Source organism: Pseudopodoces humilis, chromosome 30, assembly GCF_049639895.1.
Source record: "Pseudopodoces humilis isolate 2021_Gansu_Grassland_sample_001 chromosome 30, ASM4963989v1, whole genome shotgun sequence".
NCBI lineage: Eukaryota > Metazoa > Chordata > Aves > Passeriformes > Paridae > Pseudopodoces > Pseudopodoces humilis.
The window spans coordinates 4,710,729-4,728,674 of record NC_142229.1 but is presented as its reverse complement, the minus strand read 5'-3'; the positions used below and the strand labels follow the sequence as shown (position 1 = coordinate 4,728,674).

The window sequence follows — 17,946 nt, the reverse complement described above, 5'->3', positions numbered from 1 at the left end:
CCCCCTCCCCTTTTGTATAACCCCCCCCAGTGTAATTTATTTGTTACCGAAATATATTTATTTGCTGTAAATACGTGAGTATTTTTATATTAATAATAAAACGACTTCCAAAAAAAAAAAAAAAAAACCCAAAAAAACCAAAACCCGACAAATCTCGGATTTATTTTTTTTTTCCCTTTTTCTCTCTCTCTCCGCGGAGGTTCTGGGGGGGCTCTGGGGGGGTTTTTTGGGCTCCCCCCGGTGCTGAGCTCATGGAAAAAGCTCCGGCGGGGCTAAAAATGGGCAAAGCGGAGCCGTTCCCAGGCGCTGCCGGCTCCCCCCGGGCCCTCCCCGGATGCCGGGGGGCAGCGAAGGGGGGTCCCCGGGGAGGCTCTGCTGGGAAAAGGGCAGGAAATGGGGTCGGGGGGGCTGGGAATGGGATCGGGGGGGCTGGGAATGGGGTCGGGGGGCTGGGAATGGGAAATGGGATCGGGGGGGCTGGGAATGGGATCGGAGGGGCTGGGAATGGGAAATGGGATCGGGGGGGCTGGGAATGGGATCGGGGGGGCTGGGAATGGGAAATGGGGGTGTGGGAAATGGGATCGGGGGTGTGGGAAATGGGAAATGGGATCGGGGGGGCTGGGAATGGGAAATGGGATCGGGGGGGCTGGGAATGGGATCGGGGGTGTGGGAAATGGGGTCGGGGGGGCTGGGAATGGGGAGAGGGGCGGGGGAAATAGGATCGCGGGGAGCTGGGAATGGGAAATGGGGTCGGGGGGGTGGGAATGGGAAATGGGGTCGGGGGGGCTGGGAATGGGAAATGGGGGTGTGGGAATGGGGTCGGGGTGGGGGGAAGCGCTGGGAATCCCATCACGGGGAGGGGGAGCCCAGGGGCACCCCGATATCGAGGACCCCCCGCTGCCCTGGGACACCCCCCCAATGCCCTGGGACCCCCCCCCCATTGCCCTGGGACCCCAAAACTGTCGGGGGGGGGGGGAGGGGACCCCAAAAGTGGGGGGGCGGGGGGGGGAGGGGACCCCAAAGGGGGCTCTGAGCGGCCGAGGGCGCCCCCTGGCGCTGGGGGTGATGTTGAGAGTGCGCATGCGCCGGATCGATGGGTCCTTCGGCTCCCTTCGGTATTTTCCGGCCCATTGCATCATCATCGGCTCTTTCCGTTCTCACTCGGCCCTTTCCGACCACTTCAGCCCTTTTCGGCTCTCCTCGGCTCTTTCCGTCCCCCCTCGGGCCTTTCCGTCCCCCCTCGGGCCTTTTCCGTCCCCCTTCGGTCCTTTCCGCCGCCCCTCGGCCCTGTTCGCCCCGTTCCCCCGCTGCCATGGCCGGTGGTCGCCGCTCGCCGCCCGCTCGGTGCTGCCCGGGGCGGGTGGCCGTGCCCAGCGTGCACCAGAGCCTGCCCGAGATGGACTTCGAGCGGGGTCCGGGGGGCTCCGGGGGTTGGGGGGCAGCACTGCCGGGTTACCGGTACCGGCGGAGCTCAGAGGGGCTCTGGGCTGGGGTGCCCGGTACCGGAGGGGTCCGAGCAGGGCCCGGGGGTTCCGGGGCTCCGTCCCGGTCTGAGCCGGCCCCGCTGTTGGCAGGGATCTGGGCGGCGGCGCGGGACGGGGACGAGGCGCGGGTGCTGCAGCTGCTGGAGCGGCGCGGGGACCCCGCGGAGCCCGACCTGGCGGGGTACACGGCCCTGGTACGGGGGTACCGGGGTTACCGGGGGTCTTTGGGGTCCTGACCTGGCGGGGTACACGGCCCTGGTACGGGGGTACCGGGGTTACCGGGGGTCTTTGGGGTCCTGACCTGGCGGGGTACACGGCCCTGGTACGGGGGTACCGGGGGTACCGGGGGTCTTTGCGGGCCTGGCCTGGCAGGGGGGGCCCGGGGGTCGTTGGGGTCCCACCCTAGCGGGGTACACGGCCCTGAAACGGGGGTGTTTGGGGTCCTGGGTGTTGGGGGTCTTTGGGGTCCTGACCTGGCGGGCACACGGCCCTGGCCCGGGAGTCCCGGGGATCCCAGCCTGGCCCGGGTGTCCCAGCCTGGCCCGGGGGTCCCAGCCTGGCACGGGGGTCCCGGGTGTCCCAGGGTGGCCCGGGGGTCCCAGCCTGGCCCGGGTGTCCCAGCCTGGCCCGGGGGTCCCGGAGGTCCCGGGGGTCCCAGCCTGGCCCGGGTGTCCCAGCCTGGCACGGGCGTCCCGGGGGTCGCAGCCTGGCACGGGGGTCCCGGCCCGCAGCACTACGCCAGCCGGAACGGGCACCTGGCGGTGTGCCGGCTGCTGCTGGAGCGGGGGGCTCCGTGCGACGCCCGCACCCCCGGCGGGGCCACCCCGCTGCACCGCCGCCGCTACTGCGGCCACCGCGCCGCCACCGAGCTGCTGCGGGCCCACGGCGCCGCCCCCGCGGCCGCCGACGACGACGGCAGAACCGGCCTGCACAAGGTGGGAGCGCGGGGCACCGGGGGGGGTGGGGGGGGCTCGGGGGGGTGTCCCCGTGTGCCCCGGGGGTGACATCGCTGTCGCCAGGCGGCGGAGCAGGGGCACCGCGAGCTCTGCGCGCTCCTCCTGCGGCAGCGGCCGGCGCTCGCTGCGCTCCGCGATGCGCGGGGCCGGAGCCCGCGGGACGGGGCGCACCCGGCCGTCAGGGACCTGCTGGACGCCTGAGGGGACGGGGCCACGCCTACTCCGCCGTGCTCCGAGCCAATCGCGTCCCGCCTCTCCTCTTCGGCCCGCCCCCCTCTCCACCGCAGCCAATCGCGCGCTGCGCCGCCTCAGGGAAGGCAGCCAATCACCGCCCGCGGGGGGCGGAGCCTCGCGGTATAAACCACGGAGGGCGGAGCGAGGATTTAAAGGCGCCGCGTCTTTTAAATGAGCCGGTAACCGGAGCCCCTCCACCGGTAACCGGAGCCCTCCCCCGGTAACCGGAGCCCCTCCCCCGGTAACCGGAACCCTCCCCCGGTAACCGGAGCCCTCCCCCGGTAACCGGAGCCCCTCCCCCGGTAACCGGAGCCCCGCCCCCCGCGCAGCACCGACACCCAGCACAGATATAGAATTTTTATTAACCCATCTGGCAAAAAAGCCCCCTGAAAAAACCCCATGAAATAAAAATTCCACGGTCGGTTTCACAACCGAGGGGGGGAGGGGGAAGGGCAGAACCGGGAGGGGGAGGCCCGGCCCCCCCCGCCCCTCCCCCCTCGGCCCGAGCTCCCCCCAAAAAAATACAAATCAAACCTGAACAATAAATAGGAATTCCCGTGGTGGGGGGGGAAGGAAAAGGAAGGGATTTGCATAGAGGAAGATTTAATAAAAAAAGTTGTTTTTTTGTTGCTTTTTTTTGTTTGTTTCTCTTTTTTTTTTGTTTTTTTTTTTTTGTTTTTTTTCTGGCTTATTATTAATTATTAATTATTATTATTATTAATTATTATTATTATTTCTAAAATCTCCCCGCGGAAGGACCTAGGAACTGATCGTCGAGATGTGATTAAGAAAAAATAATTCAACCTTCTCCCAATAACTTACAGGAGTTCACCCCGGGGGGAACTTTTTGTGCTTATTTTTGTTTTTTTTGGGGGGGGGTCAGGGTCTCTCTCCCCCTCCCCCCAGCCCGGGGGGGGGTCCCGGGGGGGTTTTGGGGGGACCCTCAGCCCCCTCCTTCCTGTACAACTTTGGTCACTAGCGCTGTCACCCCAAAACCGACCCTGAGACGCCCCCGGGATTTGGGGGGAGGGGAGGGGGGGAGGGGAAGGCACCGGACCCTCCCCCCTGCCCCCCCACCCCCCTCCAAGGGGACCCCTGAACTCTGGGACCCCCCCTGGGGGTCCCCAACTCTGTCCCCGCGTCCCCTGGAGCCCCCGGGCCAGCGGGGAAAGGGGGGTGGGCACGGGGAAGGGGCCGGGATTTATCCCAGAGGATCCCAAAATCACCGGAGAGGGGCTGGGATTTATCCGGGGGGTCCCAAAATCACCGGAGAGGGGCTGGGATTTATCCTGGGAACCCCAAAATCACCGGAGAGGGGCTGGGATTTATCCTGGGAACCCCAAAATCACCGGAGAGGGGCTGGGATTTATCCTGGGAACCCCAAAATCACCGGAGAGGGGCTGGGATTTATCCCAGGAGATCCCAAAAACTCCAGAGAGAGGCTGGGATTTATCCCAGGGATCCCGAAGTGGTGTAGGAGATCCCAAAGGGATGGAATTCCCAGGCCAGGATGGTGTAGGAGCCCTGAGGGGCTGGGATTTCCATCCCAGGGATCCCAGCAGGATTGGGATCCCCATCCTGGATCTCCGGCAGGGTTGGGATCTCCATCCCAGATTTCCTGGGAGGATTGGGATCTCCATCCCAGATTCCCAGCAGGATTGGGATCTCCATCCCGGGATCATGGCAGGGTTGGGATCTCCATTCCTGGATCTCCGGCAGGATTTGGATCCCTATCCCGGATCTCCAGCAGGGTTGGGATCTCCATTCCCACCAGGATTGGGATCTTCATCCCAGATCTCCGGCAGGGTTGGGATCTCCATTCCTGGATCTCCAGCAGGATTTGGATCCCTATCCCGGATCTCCAGCAGGGTTGGGATCTCCATCCCGGATCTCCAGCAGGGTTGGGATCTCCATTCCCACCAGGATTGGGATCTTCATCCCAGATCTCCGGCAGGGTTGGGATCTCCATCCCAGATCTCCGGCAGGATTTGGATCCCTATCCCGGATCTCCAGCAGGATTGGGATCTCCATCCCGGATCTCCGGCAGGATTGGGATCTCCATCCCAGATTTCCTGGGAGGATTGGGATCTCCATCCCGGATTTCCCAGCAGGGTTGGGATCCCCATCCCGGGGCTCCCCAGGGCGGCAGCCCCGCACCCGAAGCTCCCTGAGCCGTCGGCGCCGCGCCGGCGGAGATGGCGCCGCTCCCGTCCATGCCGGGGGCGACGCGGCCGGGAACGATTCCCGGCTCCGGCCGCTCCCTCGCGGCTCTCCGGGCTCAGATGGAATTCTCCAGGCCGCTGTGGTTGCTCCGGCGGCTCAGGCAGTTCCTCTCGTTGAGCAAACTGGTGGTTTCGTCCGCCGGCGCCGGCGGCTCCGGCCGCTCCGGGATCCCCGGCTCCGCTTTGGGGGCGGCGCTGTCGGGGGACTGGGGACAGCTGTCCATGCGCGAGGCCAGCAGCCCGTTCTGGTACTCCTGACGCGTGATCTGCCCCGGGAACAGCGCGGGATGCGGCGGGACAGCCCGAACGGGGCGGGGGGTCCCAGCCCAGGATGGTGGGAGATCCCAAAGGGTCGGAATTCCCAGCCCAGGATGGTGGGAGATCCCAAAGGGTCGGAATTCCCAGCCCAGGTTGGACAGGACACCCCAAAACACCGGAATTCCCATCCCAGGATGGACAGGACACCCCAAAACACCGGAATTCCCATCCCAGGATAGACAAGACACCCCAAAACACCGGAATTCCCACCCCAGGTTGGACAGGACACCCCAAAACACCGGAATTCCCATCCCAGGATGGACAGGACACCCCAAAACACCGGAATTCCCATCCCAGGATAGACAGGACACCCCAAAACACCGGAATTCCCACCCCAGGTTGGACAGGACACCCCAAAACACCGGAATTCCCACCCCAGGATGGACAGGACACCCCAAAACACCGGAATTCCCATCCCAGGATGGACAGGACACCCCAAAACACCGAAATTCCCATCCCAGGATGGACAGGACACCCCAAAACACCGGAATTCCCATTCCAGGATGGACAGGACACCCCAAAACACCGGAATTCCCATTCCAGGATGGACAGGACACCCCAAAACACCAGAATTCCCATTCCAGGATAGACAGGACACCCCAAAATGTTGGAATTCCCATCCCAGGATGGACAGGACACCCCAAAATGTTGGAATTCCCATCCCAGGTTGGACAGGACACCCCAAAGTGCCGGAATTCCCATCCCAGGATGGACAGCACACCCCAAAATGTTGGAATTCCCATCCCAGGATGGTGCAGGACACCCCAAAATGACCCAGGATGGACAGGACACCCCAAAACACCGGAATTCCCATCCCAGGATGGACAGGACACCCCAAAATGTTGGAATTCCCATCCCAGGACTCTCCAACACCCCTCAACTCCCCCCAAACCCACCCCGCCACACCCCAACCCACCGGGAAAAAAAAAAACCCCCACCCCGGCGGATTTCCCCATCCCAATTCCCGCGGGGAACGCTGACCTTGACGAACTGGAGGTCGCTGAGGGCGCGGACGCTGAAATCGGCCACGTACTGCGCGCCGCCGCCGCCGCTCAGCGCGTTGTTGCTGCCGCCGAGCGGCGACGATCCCGAATCCGAGCGCTCGGGGTAGCTCAGGGACGCCGAGCGGTTCAGGCCGCTGGCGTGGGACGGGGAACGGATCTCTGCGGGGGTTGTTTTTTGGGAATGGTTGGGCTTGGTTCTCATTTTTGGGAAGGTTTTTCCTTTCGGGAAGGTTTTTGGGGTTGGTTCTCATTTTTGGGAAGGTTTTTGGGGTCGGTTTCTCTTTTTGGGAAGGTTTTTGGGGTCGTTTCTCCTTTTGGGAAGGTTTTTGGGGTCGTTTCTCCTTTTGGGAAGGTTTTTGGGGCCGTTTCTCCTTTTGGGAAGGTTTTTGGGGTCGGTTTCTCCTTTTGGGAAGGTTTTTGGGGTCGGTTTCTCCTTTTGGGAAGGTTTTTGGGGTCGTTTCTCATTTTGGGAAGGTTTTTGGGGTCGTTTCTCATTTTTGGGAAGGTTTTTGGGGTAGGTTTCGCTTTTTGGGAAGGTTTTTGGGGTTGTTTCTCATTTTTGGGAAGGTTTTTGGGGTCGTTTCGCCTTTTTGGGAAGGTTTTTGGGGTCGTTTCTCATTTTGGGAAGGTTTTTGGGGTCGTTTTTCATTTTTGGGAAGGTTTTTGGGGTCGTTTCTCATTTTTGGGTAGGTTTTTCCTTTTGGGAAGGTTTTTGGGGTTGTTTCTCCTTTTTGGGAAGGTTTTTGGGGTCGTTTCTCATTTTTGGGAAGGTTTTTGGGGTTGTTTCTCCTTTTTGGGAAGGTTTTTGGGGTCGGTTTCTCATTTTGGGAAGGTTTTTGGGGTCGTTTCTCCTTTATGGGAAGGTTTTTGGGGTTGGTTCTCATTTTTGGGAATGTTTTTGGGGTCATTTCTCCTTTTGGGAAGGTTTTTGGGGTTGTTTCTCTTTTTGGGAAGGTTTTTGGGGTCGTTTCTCTTTTTGGGAAGGTTTTTGGGGTCGTTTCTCCTTTTGGGAAGGTTTCTGGGGTCGTTTCTCCTTTTGGGAAGGTTTTTGGGGTTGTTCTCCGTGGGGATTCCCAAATTCCCGCATCCCGAAACTCGGGAGAGACCGACCCCCACGGAGTTGTGGAGGCTTGGGGGGTGATGGAGGGAGGGGGTGGTTGGGGATTCTCTTGGGATTTTGGGATTCCCTTGGGATTTTGGGATTCTCTTGGGATTCTGGGATTCCCTTGGGATTTTGGGATTCTCTCAGGATTTTTGGATTCCCTTGGGATTTTGGGATTCCCTCGGGTTTCTGGGACTCCCTTGGGGTTTTGGGATTCTCTCAATTCTCTCGGGTTTATGGGATTCCCTTGGGGTTCTGGGATTCTCTTGGGTTTTTGGGATTCTCTCGGGTTTATGGGATTCCTTGGGCTTCCCTTGGGATTCCCTTGGGATTTTGGGATTCCCTTGGGATTTTGGGATTCCCTTGGGGTTCTGGGATTCCCTTGGGATTTTGGGATTCCCTCGGGTTTATGGGATTCTCTTGGTTTTATGGGATTCCCTTGTGATTTTGGGATTCTCTTGGGTTTATGGGATTCTCTCGGGATTCTGGGATTCTCTTGGGATTTTGAGATTCCCTCAGGACTCTGGGATTCCCTTGGGTTTCTGGGATTACCTCGGGTTTATGGAATTCGTTCGGGTTTATGGGATTTCCTTGGGTTTCTGGGACTCCCTTGGGATTTTGGGATTCTCTCAATTCTCTCGGGTTTATGGGATTCCCTTGGGGTTCTGGGATTCTCTCGGGTTTTTGGGATTCTCTCGGGTTTATGGGATTCCCTTGGGATTTTGGGATTCTCTCAATTCTCTTGGGATTATGGGACTCTCTTGGGATTCTGGGATTACCTTGGGTTTCTGGGATTCTCTCGGGATTTTGGGATTCCCTCGGGTTTCTGGGATTCTCTCGGTTTTATGGGATTCTCTTGGGGTTTGGGGATTCCCTTGGGATTTTGGGATTCCCTCAGCTTTTTGGGATTCCCTTGGGGTTCTGGGATTCCCCGGCTGTCCCCGGATCACCGATGGGATTCCGAACCCCGCACCCTCCCGTGTTTACGGGATTCCCTGGGGATTCTGGGATTCCCTCGGGACTCTGGGATTCCCCGGCTGTCCCCGGATCACCGATGGGATTCCGCACCCTCCCTCTCCCGGTGGCTGTGACTCCCGCGGGGGTCCCGGGGCGGCTCCGGGGGCGCTCACCGGATCCCGGCGGGGGGCTCAGAGCCATCACCCCGTAGTAGGAGAACGCTCCCGCCTCGAACTTCATGCACTCCTTGCCAGCCTCCACCTCCACCTTGCCCTGCCGGGAGAACGGAGATGGAGCCCGAGCCCGCGGGGATCAGATCCCGTGGGGATCCCCGGCTCTGGCAGGGATCAGATCCCAGCAGGATCCCCGGCTCCGGATCCCGCGGGGATCAGATCCCGTGGGGATCCCCAGCCCCAGATCCCACGGGGATCAGATCCCATCGGAATCCCCAGCCCCAGATCCCGCGGGGATCAGATCCCATGGGGATCCCCAGCCCCAGATCCCTCAGGGATGCGATCCCAGCAGGATCCCCAGCCCCAGATCCCACGGGGATCAGATCCCGTGGGGATCCCCAGCCCCAGATCCCTCAGGGATGCGATCCCAGCAGGATCCCCAGCCCCAGATCCCTCAGGGATGCGATCCCAGCAGGATCCCCAGCCCCAGATCCCGCGAGGATCAGATCCCGTGGGGATCCCCGGCCCCAGATCCCGCGGGGATGCGATCCCAGCAGGATCCCCAACCCCAGATCCCGCGGGGATCAGATCCCGTGGGGATCCCCAACCCCAGATCCTGCAGGGATCGGATCCCGTGGGGATCCCCGGCCCCAGATCCCGCGGGGATCAGATCCCGTGGGGATCCCCAGCCCCAGATCCTGCAGGGATCAGATCCCAGCAGGATCCCCAGCCCCAGATCCCGCAGGGATCAGATCCCGTGGGGATCCCCAACCCCAGATCCTGCAGGGATCAGATCCCAGCAGGATCCCCAGCCCCAGATCCCGCAGGGATCAGATCCCGTGGGGATCCCCGGCCCCAGATCCCGTGGGGATCCCCGGCCCCAGATCCCGCGGGGATCAGATCCCGTGGGGATCCCCAGCCCCAGATCCCGCAGGGATCAGATCCCGTGGGGATCCCCAGCCCCAGATCCCGCAGGGATCAGATCCCGTGGGGATCCCCGGCCCCAGATCCCGCGGGGATCAGATCCCGTGGGGATCCCCGGCCGCAGCACCTGCAGGATGAGGATGAAGTAGTCGGCCGGTTTGTTCTTGCAGTACAGGAAGTGCCGCGGCGATTTCTTGTTCTCCTCGTCGAACTTCAGCTCCTGGATGACGTCGGAGTATTTCAGGAGCCGCAGCAGGATCTTCTCCGAGATGAAGTTGGGGGTGAAGAGCGTCACCTCTGGAGAGGGGGGAAAGGGTCAGGGGTGGGTCTAAGCCCTCCAGGAGAAGGTGAATTCCCATCTGGAATGGTCTAGGAGACCCCTCGGGATGGAATTCCCATCCTGGGATGTTCTAGGAGAGCCTTGGGACCTGAATTCCCATCTGGAATGGTCTAGGAGACCCCTCGGGATGGAATTCCCATCTTGGAATGTTCTAGGAGAGCCTTGGGACCAGAATTCCCATCCTGGGATGGTCTAGGAGGTCCCTGGGGATGGAATTCCCATCCCGGAATGGTCCAGGAGACCCCTGGGGATGGAATTCGCATCCTGGGATGGTCTAGGAGATCCTTGAGGATGGAATTTCCATCTTGGGATGGTCTAGGAGACCTTTGGGACCAGAATTCCCATCCTGGGATGGTCTAGGAGACCCCTGGGGATGGAATTCCTATCCTGGGATGGTCTAGGAGACCCCTGGGGATGGAATTCCTATCCTGGGATGGTCTAGGAGATCCTTGGGACCAGAATTCCCATCCTGGGATGGTCTAGGAGACCTTTGGAACCAGAATTCCCATCCTGGGATGCTCTAGGAGATCCTTGGGACCAGAATTCCCATCCTGGGATGCTCTAGGAGATCCTTGGGACCAGAATTCCCATCCTGGGATGGTCTGGGAGACCCCTGGGGATGGAATTCCCATCTAGGGATGGTCTGGGAGACCCCTGGGGATGGAATTCCCATCTTGGGATGGTCTAGGAGATCCCTGGGGACCAGAATTCCCATCCTGGAGAACTCCAACCTTCCAGCATGTCCATCCCAGAGGTCCCAAATAATCCACGGAGACCCTTGGGACCTGTCACCCACCCCCAACCTTGTCCCCTCCCATCCTGGGCGACGGAGAACCCAACAAAAAAAAAAACCGGGACAAGAACCAAAACTCCCACTTGGATCACCCGGAGGAGGAACCAGAACCCTCTGAGCTCCTCCGAGGTCACTCTGAGGTCCGAGTGACCGCACTGACCGGTGGACAGGAAGCGGTGGGCGGCCAGCAGGAGCTGAGGTGACACCTTGACCTTCAGCTCGTTGTCGGGGTCCTTGAAGGCCGAGAAGTCGCGCCGGTTCTTCTGGTTGCACACCCTCTTCCTGCTGCGGTTGTCGACTGCGAGGAACCGCGGGGTCACCACCGGCAGGACTACACCCCAAAAACGGGGTGTTGTTTTTTGGGACGGAGGGGAACACCGGGACCTACTGTAGGTGTCGGATTCGTCCAGGATCTCGGACTTGATGATCTCCTCGATGACGTCCTCCAGGGTCACCAGCCCCAGCACCTCGTAGAAGGGGTCGCCCTCGCCCTCGTTGTTCACCTTCTGCACGATGGCCAGGTGGGACTTCCCTGGGGGGGAGGGTGGGTGGCATGGGACGCGGCCAGCACGCCGCAGGATTGTCACCGGGGGTGTCACCAGGGGGTCACCGGGGGGTCACCAGGGGGTCCCAGCCGCGGGATTGTCACCGGGGTGTCACCAGGGGGTCACCAGCCATGGGATGTCCCCAGCCATGGGATTGTTACCAGGGGGTCACCAGGGGGTCATCAGGGGGTCACCAGAGTGTCACCAGGGTGTCACCAGGGGGTCATCAGGGGGTCACCAGAGGGTCACCAGGGGGTCACCAGGGGGTCACCAGGGGGTCACCAGCCATGGGATGTCCCCAGCCATGGGATTGTCACCAGAGTGTCACCAGAGGGTCACCAGGGGGTCACCAGGGGGTCACCAGAGTGTCACCAGGGGTGTCACCAGGGTGTCACCAGAGGGTCACCAGGGGTGTCACCAGGGGGTCACCAGAGGGTCACCAGGGGTGTCACCAGGGGGTCACCAGGGGGTCAGCAGGGGGTCACCAGAGTGTCACCAGAGTGTCACCAGAGTGTCACCAGGGGGTCACCAGAGTGTCACCAGAGGGTCACCAGGGGGTCACCAGGGGGTCACCAGGGGGTCACCAGAGTGTCACCAGGGGGTCACCAGGGGGTCACCAGGGGTGTCACCAGGGGGTCACCAGCATGTCCCAGCCCTGGGATGTCCCCAGAATGGCCCCTGGATGTCCCCAACCATGGGATGTCCCCAGGATGTCCCCATGATGTCCCCACGAAGTCCCCAGGGTGTCCCCAGGATGTCCCAGCCCTGGGGTGTCCCCAGGATGTCCCCAGGCTGTCCCCAGGATGTCCCCAGGATGTCCCCAGGATGTCCCCAGCCCTGGGATGTCCCCAGAATGTCCCCTGGATGTCCCCAGGCTGTCCCCAGGATGTCCCCAGGATGTCCCCAGCCCTGGGCTGTCCCACCCCACCCCATCCCATCCCTGGAGCAATGAACTCATTAAAACCCCACCCATCCCTTGGGCAGGGCGCTCACTGCCAGGGTAATGACACTAATTAACCCCAGGTTAACGGCACTAATTAACCCCGTTAGTGGCACTAATTAACCCCGTTAATGGCACTAATTAACCCCCTCAGGGCTGGGGCAGAGGAGGCTGAAGGCACCTCGGGGTGTGGGATGGGCCCGGCATTCCCGGGATGTCCCCGTGGAATTGGGGTTCCCCCATCCCTGTCCCATCCCCCAGGGAACGTTCTGGAACACCTGGAGCCCCCAAAACGTCCCAGGGGAGGCTCCTGGAGGGCAGGAGAACCTTCTGGAACCCTCAAAACGTCCCAGGGGAGGCTCCTGGAGGGCAGGAGAACCTTCTGGAACCCTCAAAACGTCCCAGGGGAGGCTCCTGGATGGCAGGAGAACCTTCTGGAACCCTCAAAACGTCCCAGGGGAGGCTCCTGGATGGCAGGAGAACCTTCTGGAACCCTCAAAACGTCCCAGGGGAGGCTCTGGATGGCAGGAGAACCTTCTGGAACCCCCAAAACGTCCCAGGGGAGGCTCCTGGAGGGCAGGAGAACCTTCTGGAACCCTCAAAACATCCCAGGGGAGGCTCTTGGAGGGCAGGAGAACCTTCTGGAACCCTCAAAACATCCCAGGGGAGGTTCTTGGAGGGCAGGAGAACCTTCTGGAACCCTCAAAACGTCCCAGGGGAGGCTCCTGGAGGGCAGGAGAACCTTCTGGAACCCTCAAAACGTCCCAGGGGAGGCTCCTGGAGGGCAGGAGAACCTTCTGGAACCCCTAAAACGTCCCAGGGGAGGCTCCTGGAGGGCAGGAGAACCTTCTGGAACCCCTAAAACATCCCAGGGGAGGCTCTTGGAGGGCAGGAGAACCTTCTGGAACCCTCAAAAAATTTTCTGGGGATTCCATCCCAAAAAATCCCATTGAAATCTCCATTTTTCCAACTGAAGCCATTCCCTGTGTCCTGTCCCTCCTGGCGATGGAGCAGCCACAGATCCTCTGGGAATTCCATCCCAAACATCTGGGAATTCCATCCCAAAAAATCTGGGAATTCCACCCCAAAAATCTGGGAATTCCATCCCAAAAATCTGGGAATTCCATCCCAAAAATCTGGGAATTCCACCCAAAAAATCTGGGAATTCCACCCCCAAAAAAATCTGGGAATTCCATCCCAAAAAATCTGGGAATTCCATCCCAAAAATCTGGGAATTCCATCCCCAAAAAAATCTGGGAATTCCATCCCAAAAATCTGGGAATTCCATCCCAAAAATCTGGGAATTCCATCCCAAAAATCTGGGAATTCCATCCCAAAAAATCCCACTGAAATCCCCATTTTTCCAACTGAAGCCACACAGATCCTCTGGGAATTCCATCCCAAAAAATCTGGGAATTCCACCCCCAAAAAAATCTGGGAATTCCATCCCAAAAAATCTGGGAATTCCATCCCAAAAATTCCCACTGGAATCTCCACTTTTCCAACCGAAGCCGTTCCCTGTCCCCTGTCCTTCCCCAGCTCATTCCCTTCTCCAGCCTGGCCATTCCCAGAGGGAAATTCCCCACTCCAAGCCTCCAGCCGAAAAGGAAAAGTCGGATTTGGGAATTGTCACCCCAAGGGCAACACCCCCAGAGCCCAAATCCCGCAATTAACACATCCAGCTAATTATTCCCTCTGGATTCATTTCCTGATCCGGCTCCTGAGCGGGGCAAGGAGGAAATCGCGAATCCAGGAGGAATTTTCAGGGATCACCTGCCCGGCAAATTCCTGAGTGGAAAAACAACGGGGGAAGGATTTGTGTCCGGAAGGAAGGAGAGAAGTTAAATCCCTTAATCGGGATCCGGGCAGGGAAAGCCGGGATAAATCCAAGCTCCAGATTTTTGGGATGGAATGGGATCGGCATCTCCCAAACCTTCAGCGAGTTTCTGCTGCAGGAAGGGTTTGGGAATCCCTGGGATGTCCCAGGAGCTGCTCTGGAGATTTCCAGGGAGGAAAAACCTTGGGAAAAGACTCTGGGAAGGGCAAATCCCACCTTGGAGCTTCCCACATCCCGTTCCATCCTCCCTTTTCTTGGGAAAAGACTCTGGGAAGGGCAAATCCCACCTCGGGGCTTTCCACATCCCGTTCCATCCTCCCTTTTCTTGGGAAAAGACTCTGGGAAGGGCAAATCCCACCTCGGAGCTTTCCACATCCCGTTCCAAGCTCCCTTTTCTCGGGAAAAGAGCCTGGGAAAGGGAAATCCCACCTCGGAGCTTTCCACATCCTATTCCAAGCTCCAGATTTTTGGGATGGAATGGGATCGGCACCTCCCAAACCTTCAGCGAGTTTCTGCTGCAGGAAAGGGTTTGGGAATCCCTGGGATGTCCCAGGAGCTGCTCTGGAGATTTCCAGGGAGGAAAAACCTTGGGAAAAGAGCCTGGGAAAGGGAAATCCCACCTTGGAGCTTTCCACATCCCGTTCCATCCTCCCTTTTCTCGGGAAAAGACTCTGGGAAAGGGAAATCCCACCTCGGGGCTTCCCACATCCCCTTCCATCTTCCCTTTTCTTGGGAAAAGACTCTGGGAAAGGGAAATCCCATCTTGGAGCTTCCCACATCCCGTTCCAAGCTCCAGATTTTTGGGATGGAATGGGATCGGCATCTCCCAAACCTTCAGCGAGTTTCTGCTGCAGGAAAGGGTTTGGGAATCCCTGGGATGTCCCAGGAGCTGCTCTGGAGATTTCCAGGGAGGAAAAACCTTGGGAAAAGACCCTGGGAAAGGGCAAATCCCACCTCGGAGCTTTCCACATCCCGTTCCAAGCTCCCTTTTCTTGGGAAAAGAAAATCCCACCTCGGGGCTTCCCACATCCCATTCCAAGCTCCAGATTTTTGGGATGGAATGGGATCAGCACCTCCCAAACCTTCAGCGAGTTTCTGCTGCAGGAAAGGGTTTGGGAATCCCTGGATGTTCCCTGGGATGTTCCAGGAGCTGCTCTGGAGATTTCCAGGGAGGAAAAACCTTGGGAAAAGACTCTGGGAAAGGGAAATCCCACCTCGGGGCTTTCCACATCCCGTTCCATCTTCCCTTTTCTTGGGAAAAGACTCTGGGAAAGGCAAATCCCACCTCGGAGCTTTCCACTTCCCGTTCCATCCTCCCTTTTCTTGGGAAAAGACTCTGGGAAAGGGAAATCCCACCTTGGAGCTTTCCACATCCCATTCCAAGCTCCCTTCTCTTGGGAAAAGACTCTGGGAAGGGCAAATCCCACCTCAGGGCTTTCCACATCCCATTCCAAGCTCCAGATTTTTGGGATGGAATGGGATCGGCATCTCCCAAACCTTCAGCGAGTTTCTGCTGCAGGAAAGGGTTTGGGAATCCCTGGATGTTCCCTGGGATGTCCCAGGAGCTGCTCTGGAGATTTCCAGGGAGGAAAAACCTTGGGAAAAGACCCTGGGAAAGGGCAAATCCCACCTTGGAGCTTTCCACATCCCATTCCAAGCTCCCTTTTCTTGGGAAAAGACTCTGGGAAGGGCAAATCCCACCTCGGAGCTTTCCACATCCCGTTCCATCCTCCCTTTTCTTGGGAAAAGAGCCTGGGAAAGGGAAATCCCACCTCGGGGCTTCCCACATCCCGTTCCATCCTCCCTTGTCGGGAGCCCAGCAGCCCTGGAAGTTCCTGGAACTTCCCTGGAAGTTCCCAGCTCCAGGGAAAAATCCCGGAGGAAGGAGCCAAACCCAAAATCAGGGGGAGCCCGGAGATTTTTCCAGCAGCCTCGGGGGTGAAAAACAAGGAGCAAGGAAACATTCCCAGCACGGGAAAACTCCCAGGAAATCCGGGATTAAAGCTCGGTGCCCTCCCCTTTTGCCTCTCATTCCCTCGGGATCGTGGGATTGCCCTGGAATCATCTCTGGAGATGCAAAACCCACCGGAATTTCACTTCCAGCCACCTCCTCACCCTTTTTGAACTCCTCCAGCATGGCGTCCAGCTTGGTGTCGTGGAAGACCACGTGCACGGGGTGGTTGTAGAACTTGGTGATGGTCTTGAGGGGCGTGCAATCATCAGGATCCACAAAAGCCAGGTCCTTGACGTAGAGGATGTCCATGATGTTGGACCTCTCGTCCTCGTAGACCGGGATGCGGGTGTAGCCGCTCTCCATGATCTCGGACATGGTGTTGAAGTCCAGGATGGCGTCGCTGTTGATCATGAAGCAGTTCTGCAGCGGGGTCATCACGTCCTCCACCGTCTTGGTGCGCAGCTCCAGCGCTCCCTGGATCATGTTCAGCTCCTCCCTCACCAGATCGTTGTAGGGCTCCGTCACCTTCAGCATCTCCACCAGCTTCTCCCGGTTGTAGACGGTGCCGATCTCCTGGCCCAGGACACAATCCAGCAGCTTGCTGATGGGGAAGGACAGCGGGAACGTCACCAGCATGAAGAACTTGGTGACCACGATGGTGTTGGCGCCCACGGCCAGCCCGTGCCGGGAGCAGAGCGCCTGCGGCACGATCTCCCCGAAGATGACGATGCCGATGGTGGAAGCCACCACGGCGCCGATGCCGGAGCCGATGAGATCGTCCAGCAGGATGGTGAGGGTGGTGTTGACCAGCACATTGCCCAGCAGCAGCGAGCACAGCAGGTAATTCCCTTTCCTCCGGATGGGCTCGATCCTGCGGGCGTAGCGCTTCTCCTTGTCCGTCCCGCAGTTCTGCACGATGCGCAGCTCCATGGGATCCAACGCCATCAACCCCAAATTGAGCCCGCTGAACATCCCCGACAGCACCAACAACCCCGCGATCAGAATCACCTGCAACCACAGCGGCAGCAGCGATTTCTTCTCCTCCAGAACCACCACATGTCCATCCAGCCCTTGGTGCGGCAGCCAGGGCTGGCCGGGCCGGCGTTGAGAGCACAACACGTAGGTTTTGGCCCGCTCGTCCTTGCGGAGGGGCTGCACCCTCACCCGGAGCAGCGCTGAGGTGTCGCGGGGCTCGGCGGGCCCGGGCCGCACCACCAGATCCTGCGAGCGCTCCTGGCACGTGGCGTTCCCGCTCGAGGCGTTGCCTCCCGGCCGTAACTCGGCGAAAGCCACTCGTTCGGCGGCGCCGGGGCCTAAGCCCAGCCCGTAGAGCCGGAGCAAGGCCTCGCTGCCTTCCGTCAGGCGGATGGGCCCGCGGGCCGCCCCCGCCGCCGCCGCCGCCTCCTCAGCCGGTTTGGTGCTCTCCTCCAGCCGCAGCCCCAGCACTACGGTGTCGGAAGCGGGGATGGCGCCGCAGGGCAGCGCCAGCAGCAGCAGCAGCAGCAGCAGCGGCGGCGGCAGGAACGGGCCCGCGGATAACGGGGTCCCCTCACAGCCGCCGCTGCCGCCGCCGCCGCCGCCCGCCGCCATGTTGGGCACTGGCGGGAGCGTCACGCACGGCGGAGGCGCCCACGCGGTGACGTCACGCACGAGGGGCACGCCCCCCCGGGCCACGCCCCCCGGCTCCGGGGTGGTGACGTCACTATGGACACGCCCTGAAGGGGGGGTGAGTGAGGTCACGCTGGTGGTGACGTCACATGGAGAACACAGCAGAGGGTGGGACGGCCTTGCCACGCCCCAGAAGGAAAAGGCCGCGCCCTCAGCGGTTACGTCATACAGAGAGGCGTTCCCCCCCCCCACGTGGCGTCGTCCCATCGGAGAAACCCCCAAAAAGGTGACGTCACACACAGGTCACTCGTCTGGCCCCACACCCTCGGTGAGACCTTTGATGTGACGTCACACCTCTGAGCTCCGCCCCGCGGCAGGGAGAAGGGATCGTGAGAGGGGGAGCAACCCTGCGGTGACGTCACCAAACAGACCACGCCCACGCCTAGGGAGTCACACGGCCGGGCACGCGACCCTGGGGGGGGGGAGGGGGGGCGAATACGGACACGCCCCGTGTGACATCACAGATAAGATTGTGCCTAATTATAATCTACGTGA

At 60.1% G+C, this 17,946-nt stretch overlaps 2 protein-coding genes across 2 annotated transcripts; one reads left to right on the top strand and one right to left on the bottom strand.

Annotated features, from left to right (window-relative positions):
• The first annotated feature begins 1,064 nt into the window (after nucleotides 1-1,064).
• On the top strand, nucleotides 1,065-3,309 carry ANKRD39 (ankyrin repeat domain 39). Its single transcript, XM_005534222.2, has 4 exons — nucleotides 1,065-1,412; nucleotides 1,575-1,678; nucleotides 2,216-2,419; nucleotides 2,504-3,309. The coding sequence occupies exons 1-4, from the start codon at nucleotides 1,094-1,096 to the stop codon at nucleotides 2,639-2,641; spliced, it is 765 nt and encodes a 254-aa protein (XP_005534279.2). The 5' UTR covers nucleotides 1,065-1,093; the 3' UTR covers nucleotides 2,642-3,309.
• CNNM4 (cyclin and CBS domain divalent metal cation transport mediator 4) lies at nucleotides 3,017-17,658 on the bottom strand. The gene is made up of 7 exons (XM_088068207.1): nucleotides 15,945-17,658; nucleotides 10,896-11,039; nucleotides 10,668-10,805; nucleotides 9,502-9,671; nucleotides 8,451-8,550; nucleotides 6,196-6,377; nucleotides 3,017-5,162 (listed from the first exon to the last, which is right to left on the bottom strand). Exons 1-7 carry the CDS (start codon nucleotides 17,656-17,658, stop codon nucleotides 4,953-4,955), a joined length of 2,658 nt encoding a protein of 885 aa, XP_087924333.1. The 3' UTR covers nucleotides 3,017-4,952.
• Between the last annotated feature and the right edge of the window lie 288 nt (nucleotides 17,659-17,946).